The 17,402-nt window shown below is 48.0% G+C and overlaps 1 protein-coding gene across 9 annotated transcripts in view; it reads right to left on the bottom strand.

Annotated features, from left to right (window-relative positions):
- HDAC4 (histone deacetylase 4) overlaps positions 1-17,402 on the bottom strand; it is a 176,839-nt gene that overhangs the window by 35,185 nt on the left and 124,252 nt on the right. For 7 of the 9 annotated variants that reach the window (XM_039704597.1, XM_039704596.1, XM_039704598.1 and 4 more), the window contains 5 exons: positions 14,187-14,303; positions 13,572-13,770; positions 11,011-11,240; positions 4,919-5,176; positions 3,488-3,674 (listed from right to left, as the gene is read on the bottom strand). In XM_039704597.1, the coding sequence (XP_039560531.1) occupies positions 3,488-3,674; positions 4,919-5,176; positions 11,011-11,240; positions 13,572-13,770; positions 14,187-14,303 (991 nt within the window). The remainder of the gene's footprint in view (positions 1-3,487; positions 3,675-4,918; positions 5,177-11,010; positions 11,241-13,571; positions 13,771-14,186; positions 14,304-17,402) is intronic. The other 2 variants (XM_039704594.1, XM_039704593.1) reach the window with 1 other exon arrangement.

The raw sequence follows: 17,402 nt of genomic DNA on the forward strand, positions 1-17,402 counted from the left end.
AGTTAATTGAAGTGGTGCTGGAAGCAAGACTCTTTTCAGACATAAGAACAATAATTTTTAAAGGTCAGCACTAAAGCAAAACCAACTGGCTTTTCTTGGCAGAGCAAACATATGATCTGAGGTTCAGATAATTATATTGCTCTGCACTATGAGAGAATAAATGCCTTCATCAGAAAGGAAAAACCCTTTAATGCAGAACATCAGAATAATTTGTGGACCCATTTTTACAGGAGATCAGAGACTGGATAATTGGAGCTATGCAAATTAATGGCCTAACCTGAGGATCCTTATTCAAGTGCACAGAACAGGGCAGGCACGAGTATTCATTAAGTCGCAGGGGCTGCTGGAGCTAGAGAGGGCAAGTTCAAGGACCTACTTTCTGGGAGGAAGGAAAATTAAATGTCATGCTTTGGGACATCAAACTGATTGCTGGAAGGATCCAGGAAGGGCACAGCTCTCCCTTTGATGTGGAGTAATGGACATCATGTTGGAGAGCTGCAGGATGTGGCTCTTTGCCCCGGACCTTTGAAGTCTCAGGTGTTGGTCACCGAGAGAGACAGGAAAATAAAATATACATCAGCCCCAGAACTTCCAGCTGTCTGGAGCTAACTCAGTCCAGGGAGAGCATCAGTTCTCTGTATTATTTCTGTATAATATACCAAACATGAAAAGGAGGAACAATTCCTTTCTTTGTTGGACAATGACTGCTCTCTTAAGGGCCATGTCCACAGCCAGAGTGATCACAGTTGGCTTAATTAGGGCCATTCAATGAAGTTTGCTTCTTGCAGCCCTCTCACCAAACCATCACACCAATTCCAATCCTCATTCTTCTGCCTTAGGATCAGTATGCAAAGCACTTATCAGCCAGATGGATTTTCCTCGGGAAAAAGAAGCCTGATGCACTTCAGCACTACTTGCTTTTGAAAAACACCCAAGACTTTAATTTCCTGCCTTCCAGAGAACAGCTCAATCCTGGTGATTAAGCTTTAGTATCCACCTCCAGAAACACAATCTTCAACACGCCACCGTGGACAACTCCAACAAAACATGAGGCAATTTAACTCACACATGCTCATGCAGCTGAAATGCCTTTCCTCCTTTTCTCCTGCTTCCATGCCCATGGCAGTGGCCTTTTTTCCCTTGCTTCTCCTATGCAGACAGTGCAGGTTAATTAAACCAGACCTAGGACTAGTTTTAGGACTAGTACAGAGGCCTTACCTTTATGCTTTGCACCTTAATTAGTGCCAGTGAATGCCTGATTTTATTGTGTTTTTCCTTCTCCATTCACAAAGCATAAATGCAGAGACTGAAGGAAAAAGAAGTCAAACCTTTGGAATCTTAATGTGGAAAATGTTGTGAAAATGGTATTTTACAGGTGAACTACCTGAAGCATTCTGCACCTCATCGCTCTGTGCAGTGCTGGATAAAAGCAGTGTGATATTCCACCTCTTATTTTAAGCCACTTTTTTTAGTTTTTCAAACCCTGCCTCCAAGGAAAATAAATCCTGATACTGGAACAGCATCTTTTCCAAGCAGCACAGCTCTCAAATCTGCATTCTTACTGCTGCCTGCAAATTTGAATGAAATTAATAGGCACAGATCTGAGTCAAACATAGATCCTCTGCTAGGAAATGCTATTTATTTGTATGTTCAGAGTCTTGCATGTGATTGATAGGGCAGGTTCAATACCAGCAGAGGAGGAGGAGGGAAGAAAGAAAAGGAATGAATAATCCCTTCAAACAGGGCCAGGCTTCCTTGTTTTTAAAGCCCCAAGGTTTGGGGTTAAGTGTATTAGAAACTCAGGTTTCATCTGCTCTGACCCTGAGCCAGGGGACTTTTCCTTGCACCCTTGGCAAAAGCCAAAATCTTTTAATATGGCCACAACCAACTGCATTTGAAATGCAGTTGTGCTGAAATTCTGGGTTAAACGTTAAGAACAAATAGGGACTTTAAAGAGCTGATTTACAAAACTTGAGCTATTCCCTGGGCTGTCCCAGAACTGACAGCACATGCTTCCCACCATGCCTGCAGCCAGGAGCTGAGGAACACTGAACATGCCACTATTACTACACCACCAGGGCCTGAAAATAAACCCAATTCACAGCACTGAGCTGCATGATGCAAGAAATGTAGGTTAAAAATGGAATAAAAGCAGAAGTGAAAGGGAAGTAACACCATGAGTCGCTCTTATTTGGGCGTTGTGGATTCCCCTCCCCCACCTCCCTTTTCCTTTTCCTTTTCCCAGGGAACACATCACGTTGCAAACTGCTCATTCACAAAGTTAAGAGCCTGACATTTGGGGAAGAAGGCGGACTTCGAAATCAGCCCTCATCACCCAGCACAGGGCTTGAGGAGTTGCATGGAAAATCAACTTTCAGCTGTTGCTAAGGGCATTGAAGAAGCAGAGAGGATTCTGGAGTAGAAAAGTTGGCTGTCAGGATACAGGAAGAACAATTAAGTTTTTTTGCTTTAAATCTTGGTGGGGAGATCACAGAATCCCAGAGTGGTCTGGGCTGGGAGGGACCTTAAAGCTCCTCTTGTTCCACACCTGCCATGGGCAGGAACATCTTTCACTGTCCCAGGCTGCTCCATCCTGGCTGTGAACACTTCCAAGGGATGGGGATCGACATCTATTTTGCACTTGTGATTTCCACCGGACAGACACAGGATTGCACTCATCATTTTCCTCCACAAACACCCTTTAGTCTCTTTGTCTCCTCAAGACAAGTTGAAATCACCAGCTCACCTCGTTTTTCCCAACCTGCAGGCACAGCCTCCTGTGCAACAGGAGGAGGGGAGGCTGGCAGGGAGCCCAGTGGATAACTGATGGCATGAGGTTATGGAGGGGCTGGAGAAGGTGGAGGAAACAGGGCCAGCATTGCATTAGGCACTCTGTCCTTCAGGAGCACTGGCTTTCCTTGCCTTGACTGTAAATCAGCTCTGTCACAGCCTGGGACTCGCTCTGTGTGCCTGGACACACAGCTCCAGGGCTGTGCTGCTGCTGTGTGTGTGTGCAGGGTATTTTTGCCCAGCAGAAGGGATGAGCAGGACAGCAGGGATGACTCAGTGTGCTCCCTGAGGAAGGCAGGATGTGATGGAGTACCCAAATGGGGATGAGATGCAGAGCCCAGGCTTACGGATTTGCAGGGACAGGGAAGAAAGTCGGAGAATCATCACCATGGAATGGTTTGGGTTGGAAGAGACCTTTAAGCTCACCTCAGGGGTAGGGCAGGCACACCTTCCACTATCCCAGGCTGCTCCAAGTCCTGTCCAACCTGGCCTTGGACGCTCCCAGGAATGGGGCTGGCACAGCTGTTCTGGGCAACCTTACCACCCTCACAAGGAAGGATCTCCTTCCAATATCCCATCTAACACTACTCCCAGCCTAAAGCCATTCCCTCTTTTCTGTGCCCTCACAGAATAGCTCTGTGTAAAATAGACCAGTCACCAGAGCCCCCCCCAGCCCAGAGCCCCCCAAAAAGCTCACCTGTTGTGAACCTTGGCTTAGTGGGTGGCTCCTGCACGGACATGGGGAAGGTGGCTGAGGCAGGGGAGGACTGTGCCCGGGACAGGGGCCGGTGTCCCCCGAAGGACACGGGCATGCCAGCCGCCTCCAGCGACGCCTGGTAGTTCCTCAGCTGGTGAATCCGCTGCTGCTCCAGGAGCAGGGCTTGCTGTGGGCAAGAGAAGCAGGCAGTTGCTGAAAGGGCCTTCCCAAAAGGGTTTTTGAAGGCTCTCAGGCTTGGACTCCTTTCCCCTGCGTGCAGCAAAGGCAGATGTGATGTTTCTAGGGCCGAGTCAGAGAGGCACAACACACGGAGCCCCAGCCTGAGCCTGCTGCACACTCACAGGGTCATAGCCAGGGGCAGCTCCATCCTCCCCCACAGCTCCCTCATCTTCCTTCTCCTGTGCTCCCACCCCACTGCTCTGGGACAATAAACAGTGAAACAGCCCAGGCCATGGAACGAGTCCCACTCAACTGGATCACTCAGGCTGGAGAGGGAGCGCTTAGCTGAGCTGGTTCTCTGTGCAGCACACCATCAGCTGGACAGGCTCCTGGTCAGAAGGGATGGCTGTTCCATCCCATTCCCTCTATAAATTTCCTCCTGCTCTGAGGCAAAACAGTTGCAAAGGAGATACTATTTTAAAGACTCCTGAGGTGTGACCATGGATTCGGGATTAAGGTGGAGAGGTTCCACCTTCAGAGGAATGGTATCACTGATAATGGTCCATCATCAGCAACACAGAATTAGAAAATCCCAGGATGGCTTGGGCCTTAAAGCTCATCTCTGCCATGGGCAGGGACACCTTCCCCTTATCCCAGGTTGCTCCAAGCCCCGTTCAACCTGGGATACTGCCAGGGATGAGGTGGCCACAGCTTTCCTGGGCAAATGTAGTTCCTGAGCAACATCTCAATGACATTCCTGAAGGACATGGACCAGCTCTATTACACTGTGCTTCCTTGTTATTGGATTTATCACCTGCAATCCTCAAGCCTCAGGTGTTCTGCCTCAAAAGTGAGCCTGGCTGGAGGCTCACTGAAGCAGGAACACCCTCCACTTGTCCCCTGCTCCCTTATGTGCAGTCTTTCTCTGGAGAAATCAGTTTTAAATCATTAAACCAAAATACAGTCTCCTGCTGGTGGCTAGTGCTCAGAAATGTGAGGACAGACTTTATCTTCCTAAAGAAACACCCATGGAAGCGTTTCAGTGGCTCAATAAACACAGTGACTGTGTTTTGTGCACATGACCCACAGACTGTCCTCCCTGGGGTTTGCCAGCTGGCAGGTGACTCCAGGGAAGGAATCACCTGAATTTACATCGGGTTCCTGTAACCAGCCAACCCTATTTCCCCTCAGAGTAGCACAAGGTGGCTTCCGAGCCCAAATCCACGTCTTACAACAACCCGAGCGCCAGACCTGGCGGAAGAGCAGCTCCTGCTCCGCCTGCCTCTGCCCGGGCTCCAGCTCCTGCTGCGGCTCTGCCTCCTCCTCGTCGCTCTCGATGGGCTCCTGCTTGACCTGCACCACGCTGGCCAGCCCCGCGGGCTCCTTCTGGCCCGCGGCCCGCTCGCCGTAGGGCTCCTCCAGCAGCGCCTGGTGCTCCCGCAGCTCCTCCTCCGTCTCCTCGGGGTGGCTCTCGTGCTGCCGCGCCGGCTCGGCCGGCTTGGAGATGATCTGAAAGAGCCCCAAACTCATCAGAGAGCTGCCTCCCACCACGGGGAACGCCCAGAGCTCTGCTCTCCAGGCTCACGGGAAGGAGCAGTTCTGGGTTATTCTGTCTCACAATCCACAACAATGCAGGGAAAGGTCAGGGCAACCTTGGTGTCGAGGGCTCCGAAATCCCGTATCCCCAGTAATGACACCCCCCTTATTTTCCACTTCATCCTCTCTCTGAAGGAATAAGAGCCTCTTGTTCCTGCACAACTCCAGATGCTACTCCATTCACAAACACGCAGAGCAACCATCGAGATGTTTGGCAATTAAATTCTGAAAGAATAGGGGGGACACAAACCCTCCAACAGGGCTTTTGCTGCCTGTTTGCTCAACATCACCTCAAATCACTCCCTGATTTTTTTCCGTGAGGCTGAAATAATGATTACTTGAAAATCTGTACTCTTATGGAGCTGGTTAAGAGGAAACACAGGACATGCAGTTGAGAGCAAACTTGAAGAGCAGCATTGTTCTAACCTGACCTCCCTAACCAGACACAGTAAATGTCTTGGAGAGGAGCTCGTAAACCTAAAGGAACAATTTAATTTTCACTGTAATTCACTCAAGCTTTTTTTTGTTCTTTGGCAAGATAAAATGCACAGTTCTCTGTCTCGGACTGCTTATGATTTTTATTTGGGATATAAAAAAACCCAAATGTGACCTGTTTTTAACTCCAGCGTTGGAAAACTAATCCATTTCCTCCCTTTCAAAGACCTCAGGCTGCCCCTGTTTCACAGGCTTATAAAGAAACTGCTGCACTTTGAAAGTTGTCAGGGCAAGGTTTAATGAGGATTAGGTCATCAGTATGGTAAGCAATATTGATTTTAAATCTAATAAAGCTAAATCAAAACATGGTTATTGAACACATGCAGGAGGAGGGACTATTTGTCAGTAACTTGCTCTTTGAAGAACAGTGGCTCCAATCTGGAATTAAGCCTTTTCTCCCCCAAAAGCAGGAAGGAAGGCTCTGCCATAGAACCTAAGCAAGGCAGAGGGGCAGGAATGGAGTTGAATCTGGCAAGGGACATGAAGGAAGAAAAGAAGAAGGCTAAGGAGATCCTGGTGCCACTGCTGAATGAGGGAAGGCACCTGGTGGCACATGAGACAGAATAAATGCCTTATTTAAGACAATCCTTCAAGAACCCCAGGATTCTGACACCAGAGGAAAAGTCTCAAACAAGGCAAACTTCCCTTGGTGAAGGAACTACCACTTAAAACACCTGGATATCCCTAAGTCCCCAGGACTCTCATGGGTTGCACTCACAGGTGGTGGGACAGGAGGCCATAGGCACAAATTAAAACCCGTAAAATTCCTTCTGAACACAATAAAACTTTTTTCTTCCTGTGAGGGTGGTCAAACACTTGAACAGGTTCTTCAGAGAGGTTCTGGAGTCTCCATCCTTGGAGATCTTTGGGCAACCTGTTAGAGGAGGGACATTGTCCTCAGTGACCTCAGGAGGTCCCTGCAAAGATTCAGGGATCAAAACCCCTCAAGGATTTTTGTGAGGTTCCACCCTGCCCCCCCCAAGTTTAATTCCTTATAACACACACTGAATAACCAAACCACATTAAATTAAAAGTTCTAATTTTCTTTAGCCCTCTTAGGCTTGATGAATATTATCTGTTTTAAAGATAATTAAATTATCATAAACCATCTGCTGCTTGGTTTTGGGTTTTTTTTCCCCCTGCTTGGATCGAAGGTCTCAAGCTTTTGAACTTAATGCCTTTTGAACTTCTGAACTGCACAAGGTAATTGCTGGGAAAAATAACTTAGAGTGCCATTGTCACACCTAATGGGAATGAGAGGCAGTGTAATTCCCTGGAAGTTTTAAATTATTCCTGCTCCTTAAAAATGTAAGAATTAAAATGACAACCACGGTGAAGGCTGAGAAGACCAAGTGGTGGATGGCAAGGACATTTCAGACATTCTGGCTGCAAAGGGAATCTCCTGGTCTGCCACTGGTTCCTGTTGTTGCAACCCCACCCTTAAAGGAAGATTTTGCAGAGAAGACACTTTCTTACCAACAAATGCCACATAAAACACTCAGTATCTGCATGCTAGGCCCATCCAAACGCCCTAAAAATCTTCCATTTTTGCAGTTTTATGAGCACGTGCTCATGCAATTTAAAATCTGAGGGAATAAAAGTGCGAGGGGCTGGCTGTAACGGTAGCACTGAGAAGGCTTGTAAATATATCTGAAATAGTAAGCACAGAGCACCATAAATAACCTCTCCATCCCTTAATTAGCTCTCTGGCTTCCTCTGCCACGAGGTTACTCCTCTGTTTTCATATCCAGTGGCCTCTGGCTGTCACAAGCTGCCACCATAAACCTCTGGTAAAGGCACTGCCTCTCCAGCCTCGGGCAGACAACGACTTCACTCCGGAATAAATTACAGCTCTCTAGTCACAAGCATTTTTCATTTTTAAAAGGCTCCATGCAGCTGGCAAGATTTCTCCTCCACAGCTTTGAAATACAAAGAATAGAAATTAAAAAAAAAACCAACAAAAAAAGAAACAAAAAACACCCCCAAAACCAAAACAAACCAAAACAAACAAAAAAAAAAAACCCAACAAAAAACAACAACAACAACAAACCAAAACCTGGAAAAACAAAAAAAAATCCAAAAAAACACCACAGCAAAAAAAAATACATATCAAAGTCAGGTCATAAATACAGGGGAAACTAAAGAGTTCATAATTTTTCAGTGGAACATTCATGAGGGGAAAAACAGCTGCATTTTTCACTAGTGACATTTCAGCTGGTGTTGGATTTGTCCAGTCGATGTGATAAACAGAACCACAGAATCATTAAGGATGGAAAAGACCTCCAAGACAATCAAATCCAAACTCTGAGCATTGCCATGCCCATCAGTCCATACCATGTCCTCCAGGACATCTTTCTCCACAGTGGCAAATTCATGGGACACTGAAGACCTTGAAGGTTCTACCAACAGGTTAGAGACATCTATTCACAAATTAGAGATCAGTGAGGAGTCTTCAGCAGACAAACAATGGAATCCCAGAATGGTCTGGGTGGATGGGACCCCAGTCCCCATCAGAGGGACAGGCAGAAAGGGAGAGGAAGAGAGAAGCCAGGAAGCAAAGCAGGATGTCAGCTCAGCCCTGACCATGCCAGGATGTGCAGAAGCCAGCAGAACGCTCCCTTTCCTCCCTCTGGAGGTGAAGGACAAACTCAAGGAAGAAACAACTCTTGGACAGCTGGAGACACAGCTTTGATGAAAATGAGTAAAAAACAGGAAAAAAAAAAAAGGATGATAAAGGCTGAACTCATTCGACTCGACGTGGCTCTTCCCACGCTCCCTTTGGGTTTTGGTTTTTAAGTTTTATAGACTAAGGAGAAACAAGAGATGATAAGGGATGATGGGGAGAGGCCAACTTGGGCCCCAGAGTACCTGGCAGAGCCTTCTGCAGCAGCGAAAGCCTACAGAAATCTCTTGATCTGTTTTTTTTCCCCTGAAGTGATGCGACAGCAGGGGAAAAACAACTGTCTGAGGCAGCCTGTCCTACAGCTGGAAGGACCAGGAAGCTGTGGAGCTTTTGTGCCTGGAGGAGAGGGGACAACTCACCTGCATGGCTGGATGGGGCTTGGTGCAAAGCTTCTTCTGATATTACAAATCACAGAATCCTTAAGATTGGAAAAGCTCTCTCAGACCATTGAGTCCAACTCTTCCCCCAGCACTGCCAAATCCACCCCAAACCCTGTCCCCAAGTGCCACATCCACAGCTTGTCTGAACACTTCCAGGGAGGGTGACTCCCCCACTGCCTGGGCAGCCTGTGACAGTGCCTGATCACTCTTTCACTGCAGAAATTTTTTCTGGTCTTTTCCAACCTAAACCTCCCCTGGCACTTCCCTGTCAAACATTAAACGTGCAAAAAAGGTGGGAAACAGAAGCACAGGCTGATGGTGGAATATCAGCTCAATGAGAATCACAGAATGGTTTGGGTTAGAAGGGATCTTAAAGTTCACCCCATTCCACCCCTGCCATGACCAGGGACCCCTTCCACTGTCCCAGGCTGCTCCAAGCCCCATCCAGCCTGGCCTGGGACACCTCCAGGGATCCAGGGGCAGCCACAGCTGCTTGGATGGTTATTCTTAATATTTTCATGTAAAACAACATATTTTTCCTTAGTTGCTTTCCTGGAAACAGCAAGACTTGTTTTGGCTGCAGTCCCCTCAAAAATTTCATCTGCTGCAGACACCTAACAGGGAACACTTAGGGCCAAAATCTAAATGTTTGGAAAATCACATGGAATTAAGAAAAGCTGATTTATGAGTATAAATATATAAAATACTTCAGGAGTATTATTTACGGGAAATCCGCAAATAAAAAAAATAACAGGCAGTGCTAGTGGTCCTGTTAATAATTAAATAATCTTTTATTTTATTTTTAGTCCTGCCCTTAACTCTCCTACACACACTAGGGTCCTAAAATATCCCCAATGTGGGAAAAGTCTTTTCCCATGTCAGCACTTGGATGCTATCCCATGGGATAAATCCACCACACGCACGCAGCACTAGCACTAAAGTGATTTTAACTCATGACTCCTATAAATCAAACACAGGGAAATCAGTTTAATTAAATCCTCTCTGACTGATTTTGCTGTGGAGAGAGATGGACAAAGCTGGAAGTCAGAGTGCTCCAGTGGCTCTCCAGCTCCTGGGAGGTCCAGGAGAAAGTCTGAATGAGCTCAGTGGATACGTCACATCCAAGGCTTTGGAAAAGCTTTAAAATCCTTCACGCAAAAAATCCCTCCAGCTGACAACTTCCCTGAACAAAGAACCTCAACTGGCTGCCCCGCACCCCATGGCCCTGGTCCCAGGGAATGTTTGGAGGGGGGAGGAAATGGGATCCCTGTGGAGCAGCAGCTCCCATGTGCGGGGCTGAGCTGGGGCCAGGGCTGGCACCCGCGGTGGCAGCGCTCCAGGAGGACAGCATTGACGTCAGTGACTTGTGTAACCATCCTGCCTCTGCCCGGCCCATACACAAGGGTTTGGGGGTGGCGTGTGCGGGGGGGGTTGTGGCTTCTCCCACTCTTTGATCCAGCCCTTGGCAGTTGTGTTTTCTCACAGGACTGGAACGGTGGAAATATTTGGAGGAACCTCTGCCGTAAATGAAACAGCAGCAATCTGAACGGCTGCCTGCCACGGGCTTGTCCTGAGCCCCAGACCTGCTGCTGGAATTACTGCTGTCCTAAGGAAAGCCTCCACTGGAACTCCTTGGGAGGAGTGTTTAGAAAGCCTCAAAACAGAACAAATCCCAGGATAGTTTGGGTGGGATCTTAGAGATGATGCAGTTCTATCCCCTGCCATGGGCAGAGACACCTTCCACTAGCCCAGGCTGCTCCAAGACCCACCCAGTCTGGCCTCCCCACCTCCCAGGGAACAATTCCTTCCCAATATCCCATCCAGCCCTGCCCTCTGGCAGTGGGAAGCCATTCCCTGTGTCTTGTCCCTCCATGCCTTGTCCCCAAGTCCCTCTCCAGCTCTCCTGAGCCCCTTCAGGCACTGGAAGGGGCTCTGAGCTCTCCCTGGAGCCTTCTCTTTTCCCAGTGAACACCCCTAAGTCTCTCAGCCTTTCAGCAAATGTTTCAGGGTATCTGAGTAACTTCCCTCACAACTACATCCTGGTGTTGTCATGCCTGAGAGAGGTCCAAGGATGAGAGGCCCAGGGATGTTGGAGGTAGAGCCCACAGACACACCTGCACTAGAGACACTGAAATCGCACGCTTGAGGCTGCTCTGGAGGAAAAAGGACATTGCAAGCTCTGTGCCTACCTTGTTGATGTGCAGCTGCTGCTGCTGGAACTGCTGTTTGTGTTTCTCCAGGAACTGCTGGTGCTGCTGCTGGATCACCAGCTGCTGCAGGGCCTGGGCGTTCTGGGGCAGGGGAGCAGACTGGGTGCGCCCGAGCGGGCGGTGCTGCCGCAGCTTGTGGATCGAAGGGGAGACCCTGTCTCCACCCACCAGGGGCTGTGCGTGCAGGGGCAGTCCTGAAAGATACCAGTCTGAAGATAATATGGAGGAAAAAACAGCAGAGGAGAAACAAAAGGAAGAAGAAAGGAAGGGAGAAAACGGCTGTTGAGTAACGCTGACGGTGACAGTGATACCATGCCAAACCCAGCCACCTCGCCATCTACAGCTGGAGCTGCCTTGAGAGAGAGCAGATAAATTAATCACCACTGCACAGAGCAATGCTTTGCTTGGTTTGAGTTCTGTATCTGCCTGGTGACTCAGAGACCCTCTGGAAACATCTGATTTCTTGAAACCAGCAACACCTTACTGACCTTTCTGTTGCTACATGAGACCACAGTGGTCTGGAGTTTAAACCTCACAGCTCACCTTGGTTTAGGGACTGATCCCAGGTTCAATTCAAGCTGCAGGAACCAGCTGCCTCCCTAGCAGGGCTAGGGCTGCAGCCACTTTTGGGCAAGAAGCCCTCTGCTCTCCTTAGGCTTTGGTTTAGGAGAAGGAGTAGCTGCCCAGATGTCTGCAGCCAGGTGGATGCTGAGGATTAGAAACACCTTGGCATTTGTGTCCCAGGATGTGACCTCCTTTCCCAGCGATTCACAGAACTGCCCTACGTGGAAGGAGCTGACTCATGGGAAAGCCTCTTTTCTCAGCAGGCTTACAGAGTTTCTCCCACTCTCTGCTTTTTCTGAAAAGGATCATGTGAAAGAGTATTTGATTTTATAAATGCATGTTTCTGCAGATGTCGGCGTGTGCACACACACAGGTCTGCGTATGAATACACGGATAATTGGGAAAGATTTGTTCCTTTTCCCTGAGAGCACAGCTGCTCCTCCCAAAAGTTCAAATCAGACAGCAGAGCTTGCAGAGGATACTTTGGAAGACTACTTTCCTCCAAGGTAATGGCCAAGGTGCTCCTGGGAAAGCTTTCCAGTAGACACCATGTTCACAGAATCCTGGAACGGCTGGGCTTGGGGGGGACCTTAAAACTCATGTCATTCCACCCCCTGCCATGGGCAGGGACACCTTCCACTATCCCAGGCTGCTGCAAGCCCTGCGTATGTTCCATCAGGAATAAGGGACATCAGGACATGTACCACAACACGGAGGATACTACCCAGAGTAACCATTCCCAAGAGGAATGGCACAGCTAAGGAATTCTAGTCTAGCTTCCCAAACTGGCCATGTCTACCTTCCAGCCCAGAGAGAGCCATCACGGCTAATTCTGCAGCTGTCAGGGGAATATCTCCAGAGCTCAAGGCTCTCCAGCAGAATCCTAATAAACTCCACTTTATTTCCAAGGAGTTTCCAAATATTAGCTGCAGCTTGGCAGCTGGTGCACTCAAGGCTTTGGGGACCACGTGTGAGCTCGCTGCCTCTCAGCTGCTGCCTCTGGAACGTGTATTTCTCCTTGTTTCTCTGTGCTGACTCCTTCTCCTGAGTGCTGGGCTGTAACACGTTGTACTCGCTCAGAAAGCCCCGCACGGAGCAGGTGAAGTAGAAGGAATTTGCTTGGAAGCAAACACAGTTTGCTGGAAACTGAAGGAAGCAAACACCACACTTCTCTGCATCAGCCTCCCCATATCTGTGTGCTCCCAACCCCGTGGATATTCCTGGGGTTTGGATGTACAACCAGCCATGAGCAGCAATGCTGCAGGGGCTGACACCTCCCAAGAACTTCCAATAGAAATGGAAGGAAGGGAAGGAAAACCAACACGTCAGTAACTGAGGCAGAACATCCTTTGTCCCAGCACCACACACAGGAAACCAGGAATGCATCCCAGTGGGAATTAATGCTTTAAATCCAGCTTATTTATAGCCACAGGCCTTCCCACAGGTAGCTCATTCTGAAACCCAGCACCGGGAGTGACTCACGGCAATTACCATCCTGCAAAGGGAACGCACACAAACAAATACAATCTGCTGGGAGGCAGCTGCTTTTGCCATGATTTTGCTATTTATATTAATGATGGAAAGGAAGTGTTTTAACCTGTGATTTTCTAAGTGCGTGCCTTTCATACTTTCATGGAATAGAAACCATCCATGGAAAACAGGAGTCGTTAAGATGAAATGTTTTTGCCCTCACTTTGATCTGAACTGGTCAAATAGAGTTCTCAACTTTTATCAACCAACCTTTGCTATCCTGATGGAATAATGGTATTTCTTTTCATCTCACCAAAATGAGATGGGAGATCCGATTGTGGAAAAATCGCCACCAATCAATGAATCAACAAACCAAGGTTTTATGTTCTACCTGCAGGACGTACGGGTGATGCAGGACCTAGGGGCTGCCTTGACAACAATCCAACAGATCCCTGCTGCTTTGCTCTCTTTTCCAGGTGCCCGAGTGCTGCCCCCGGAGTGCTCACCTGTGACCAGGGGCGTTTGTGCAGTTGGCTGTTCCAGTAGGACCATGTGCTGCAGGAGAGGGTTGTGTGCAGTTCCCCCATCCCTCTCCAACGTTGTAGTGCTCAGGTAGGGAGTGAGGTGAGTGCCAGGGAATAAGGAGATCCTCTGCTGTAAGGCTGGGATTGCGAGCCTCTCCGCGTCCTGCTGCGCTTGTCCCGCCTGCAAACACACACGGCACAGGGGGTTAGGAGACAGCCCAGGGGCTGATCCCTACCACCCCAGAGGCTGATCCCCACCCCACTGCAATCCCAGAGGCTGATCCCAGCCCCACTGACAGCCCAGAGGCTGATCCCCACCCCACTGCCATCCCAGAGGCTGATCCCTCCATCCCAGAGGCCGATCCCTGCCACCCCAGAGGCTGATCCCCACCCTGCTGCCATCCCAGAGGCTGATCCCTGCCATCCCAGAGGCTGATCCCTGCCATCCCAGAGGCTGATTCCAGCCCTGTTGCCATCCCAGGGGCTGATCCCCACCCTGATGCCATCTCAGAGGCTGATCCCTCCATCCCAGAGGCTGATCCTTGCCATCCCAGAGGCTGATCCCTCCATCCCAGAGCTGATCCCAGCCCCACTCACGCTGGAAGGGCCGGTGGCAGGCAGTCCTAGTGTGATGTTGGGCAGGGAGGGCGAGGTGTAGAGCGGGAGCTGCGTCACGGAGCCCTCGCGGTTCACGAGCCTGTGAGCCAGGCTGGTCTGGAAAGGAGAGAGAACAGGGTCCTGGTGAGAGCCCGTCTCCAGAGCCCATCCCCAGGACAAGGCAGCAGGAGGGGACACAGAGTCTCCAGAACTGCACAGACACCCCACAGTCCCAGCCTGGGCATCCCTGCGAGCATGGTTCAAATGTTCCTTGGGCTCTGGCAGCCTGGGGCTGTGCCCTTTCCCTGGGGAGCCTGGGCAGTGCCAGCACCCTCTGGGGGAAGAACCTTTTCCTGATATCCCACCTGACCCTCCCCTGACACAGCTACATGCTATTCCCTTGGTACTTGCCCTTCTCAAGCATTTGCCTTTTTAAAGGTAAAACCAATTATCTTAAAAAAAAAAAAAGGAAAAGCTTTACAATTGTTTTTCTCTTTAGCAAATAACAGACAATTTATGTTATTTACTAGCGTGTGTTAGCATAAATCAGACTTCAAAATCTCATCCAAAAGCCTCAAGGTTGCATTTATGGAGCTATTTCCTGATTTTCAGGGTGAAATGCAGGATTTGCTCAGTTATCTTAGAGGCATTTGAAGCAAGAACACTTTAGCAAAAATACCTTTAATTTCTAAACAAGACTGATTTGAGATATGCACTAGAAAAGCCATTATAAAAATTACAATAAAGTGCCTGATTTTCCTGTTAGGAAACCAGTGTTCTGATCACCCTGAGGTCTCTGTGGGTGATTTTCCAACGTAAATAGAATTTAGACTTCAAGAAGGCTTCTACAGAAGCCTGTTAAATTCAGGTGCTGCTGTGAAAAAGGGGGATTTTGTTTAACTCAATATTTTATTATAGGGCAATCTGTACCTAAGTTGTGGCTGTCCCATCCCTGGAATTGTTCAAGGGCAGGTTGTTCCACCCCTGCCATGAGCAGGGACACCTTCCACTATCTCAGGGTGCTCCAAACCCAAAATCCAGCCTGACCATGGACACTTCCAGAGGCAACAACAGCTTCTCTGGGCAGTCTTGCCTTATTTTTAACAGACTCACTGTAAAAAAACTTCCTTTTTCTCTCTAATCTAAAGTGACTCTCCATGTGATTATTTGTACCCACACACTTCTCCTTCCAAGTGATTTTTGAGCACTCCTGGCAATTTTGCTTTAATTTAAATTACATAATGTCAGTGTGCCATTGAAAATAAGATACTTATTGTCAGCAAAGGAATGAAATATTTTACTGATATCATAAACGAAACAAAACTACATCCATTTTCCCTTTGAACAATCAATACTCTGGAGTTGTGCCTCAAAGCCTCTCCTGGGGATTTGATATAGAAAACAGAGGAGAGAAGAACACAGCAGCTTGATGCTCTGAGCATATGGGATTTGGCAGCATTATCACCACTTTAAACATCTCTGGGCTGAATTGCACACAGCCATTTCTGAATGCACAGTCTGCAGCTGTACTCGATGAGTTTTTACAGCCTTGTACCAACTGCAATGACAATGAATGTTGTGTGCCTTTCAGAGAGGGAAAAACCTTTAAAAAGAGTATTTCAAAACAGGAAGTGTCTGCTTTAAAAGAGGCAGGGCTGAACTTGGGCACCATCTTCCAGCACACCTGGGCTGATGCAGCGAACTTAGGAGCAGTGAGATATACTTCTCATTTAAAATGAAACATGAAGCTAAGAATGAAACACAGCATTATCTTTTCAGAAACACTCAAATATTTCCAAACATTTAATGGTGGGAACATGGGAAATCCTGGTCCATTTTGGTATTAAAGGAATCTCCAAGACCTGAGCTCCCAGGTCATACAACTCATACTGAAGAAGGGAATTTTAAAGACATCAAGCCCCAGTTTTTGGGTTTTTTTTCCCAAATACAAGCCAGCTGGGATCACATGACATGAATACTGAAATAAAATGCAGTTATTTTTCTTTGGGAAAGGGAAAGGCTTGGGCAGGACAGGGTTTTTTTCCAAATAATTTGTACTGCTCGTGCCTCAGCCTAAGTCACAAAATTACAACTGCACCACAAGCAGTTGATGGAAAGACTTTTTCTTGTGGTCAGTGTCCATTTGATTAGGTGTTGGTGGTCTAGTCCCAGATGATCAGCTCTAATTATTAAGCTGAAAAATCAAAAGGATGAGGAGGATGGTCCAGCTTCACATTTACCTGCAGGAGCTCACTCTGACTTCATGGAATGGTTTGGGCTGGAAGGGACCTTAAAGACCACCTGATTCCAATCCCCTGCATGGACTTCGGGGAAGCTGCCTGCTCTGTTTATGCCACAAAAAAAATTGTCAAACCCACTGGTTTTTCCATCAGCAGCAACTGGGAATTTGCAGTTTGCTAAGAACAGACGAGACTGACAGCTCCTAGATCAGCAAAACCAAAACTCAGTGCTCATCCTCCTGGGGCAAGTGAAGCCCCCACCTCCCACCATCTTAATCTTCACACTAATTACCTAAATCTGTAAGGTTTACTATGGACTAGAGTGGCTGGAATGTCTGCTGCATCATTTGGCAGGGCAGAGGGTGGAGAAGGAGGCATGCTCCCCATATTAAATACTGTTACACTACATTAGAAATAAAAATAAAGTGCAAATCTGTACAAAACGAGAAAGCAATAAGGACTGACATTTCCACCATCAGAAGGCCTTTTCAATTCTAAAGGAATATTTGTGGAGAACAAGCCCCAGCCTGTTTTTGGAGCCCTGGTGTTAAGACAGACTCTATTCATGGGGAGAACAGCTAATGGGAAGCTGGATGAAAAGAAATGCACCAGTAACATCAGACAACCACACCGGTTTTCTAGAGGCACAGTTTACAGTGGGAGCCAGCTCACATGGCCCAGACCCCTTGGAAAAGCTTGGCTCCCAGATCCCTGAACACAGGAGCTGCTGTGCTCAATCCAGCCCCACCTCACCCTGCCCTGGGCATCCAGCAATGCCTCAAGTGATGGTGAAAATTTACAGGATTATAAACCAGCACATGGCACCAAGCTTTCAGATCCCCAGCTGTGGAAGAAAAGTTTTAATCCATTCCCTTTAATCCAATTATAGTTTGGTTATATTTAGACCAGCCAACTGCACACAATAAATTCACCCTGCATACAGGAATAAAGTCCCCAAACACTAAAATACTTGCCT

This window comes from Passer montanus, unplaced genomic scaffold (genome assembly GCF_014805655.1).
Source record: "Passer montanus isolate IOZ18808 unplaced genomic scaffold, ASM1480565v1 scaffold178, whole genome shotgun sequence".
Taxonomy (NCBI): domain Eukaryota; kingdom Metazoa; phylum Chordata; class Aves; order Passeriformes; family Passeridae; genus Passer; species Passer montanus.